The following is a 1,342-nucleotide window of genomic DNA, read 5'->3' on the forward strand; positions in this document are numbered from 1 at the left end:
TATTCAATTGCACGTGGACGTGCTTCCTACGTCTTCTGCGAAAGGCTCAGATTTGTACTCGGTAATGAGCGTCTCAACAGGTGACGACGCTCTGAACGGACCAAACACGGAATATTCTGTAGCCAAGTGTGATTGGACACGTTCGTGCTTGTTTATGACTACACGGATCTTACCGTGTCGCCGTGTCTTCTCTTTGAGGAAGGCAATCCCCATGGAGACTGTGATCCTGCCTCAATTGCTGAATCAATGATGATTACAGTCATCGGTTCGAGTTGCGTTCGATTTAGAAATCGCGGGTGAGAGATATCATCACTTGGCCCATTCATAGTACGGCCCGTTCTAACTGGAGATATACGTCATAGGATTTCAAATCGCTAGTACCACGAGGTTTTGCTACTGTGAGCGAAATATGCGAGTCTATGGTAGGCTTAGTATGGCAAATTATCGGGCTGCAATGATTTTTTTGAAGGAGCTAGCGCGTCGTTTCAAGAAAGGCGATTTCAACCCACTTAAATTAAGTGAGCCCATGAAGAGTGATACAAACAAAAGTGATGGCAGTTTGGATCAGAATATTAGTGCAGAAATATCACCTACTCAGTTGACATATATGCAATCTGTTGAAGTCAAGCCTGTTGTCTTCAGTGGTTCAACAGACCAGTCTATCGTGTGTGGTAATGGTCAGGAGAGTTTAGTATCTAGTCTGGCGAGTCTGGTACCAACACTATGGAATTAGCAAATAATAGCCCATTTGAAGTGGCAAGCCCTCCGAAGTATCGTGGGCGTTCGAAAATAACTTCTAAAGCAAAGAAGGCTGCTCGAAACAAAACAATTTCGATGGCAGAAGACGACCCTATAATGGGTCCATTGATGTTAGTTCTCGCTAGAATTCTACAGGCAGTCAGAAATGGACCCACATCACTCATTCTGCCACACTTATCTGACCCTTCAAGGTGTTTGGTTCCGCCAGGAAATCGAGAGTGCCGATAGCCATCAAGATTTCTTTCATGACCTCGCCGAAGCACGTCACCCCCGGTCACCTCAGTGACGTGTATATTGCGTTTGGATTACATCGACAAATACAAGAAGGGCTAGCATAAACACACGAACTAATCAACGAAAAAGAATATAGGAGAAGAGGAAGTAGTTGTGGAAAGTTTTAGACTGGCATCTATTCGACTAAAACGGTTGACGTGATGAAGAAATGGCACATTGCGACAAGAATAATTCGATAAGTGGACAGGGCTGCGGATTGGATTGACACAATCAATTTTTCCGTAAAGTCCGAATTCAGTAAGACAAACGGATTCAATTCGACAGTCGTAAAAAGATCATCCTCATTGGC

General features: G+C 44.1%; 1 protein-coding gene across 1 annotated transcript; it reads left to right on the plus strand.

Annotated features, from left to right (window-relative positions):
- Nucleotides 1-526: 526 nt before the first annotated feature.
- On the plus strand, nucleotides 527-733 carry PPTG_24848 (hypothetical protein; the record flags this gene model as incomplete). Its single annotated transcript, XM_008918737.1, has 1 exon — nucleotides 527-733. The coding sequence occupies one exon, from the start codon at nucleotides 527-529 to the stop codon at nucleotides 731-733; it is 207 nt and encodes a 68-aa protein (XP_008916985.1).
- Between the last annotated feature and the right edge of the window lie 609 nt (nucleotides 734-1,342).

Source organism: Phytophthora parasitica (genome assembly GCF_000247585.1).
Source record: "Phytophthora parasitica INRA-310 unplaced genomic scaffold supercont2.286, whole genome shotgun sequence".
NCBI classification, from domain to species: Eukaryota; Oomycota; class Peronosporomycetes; order Peronosporales; family Peronosporaceae; genus Phytophthora; species Phytophthora nicotianae.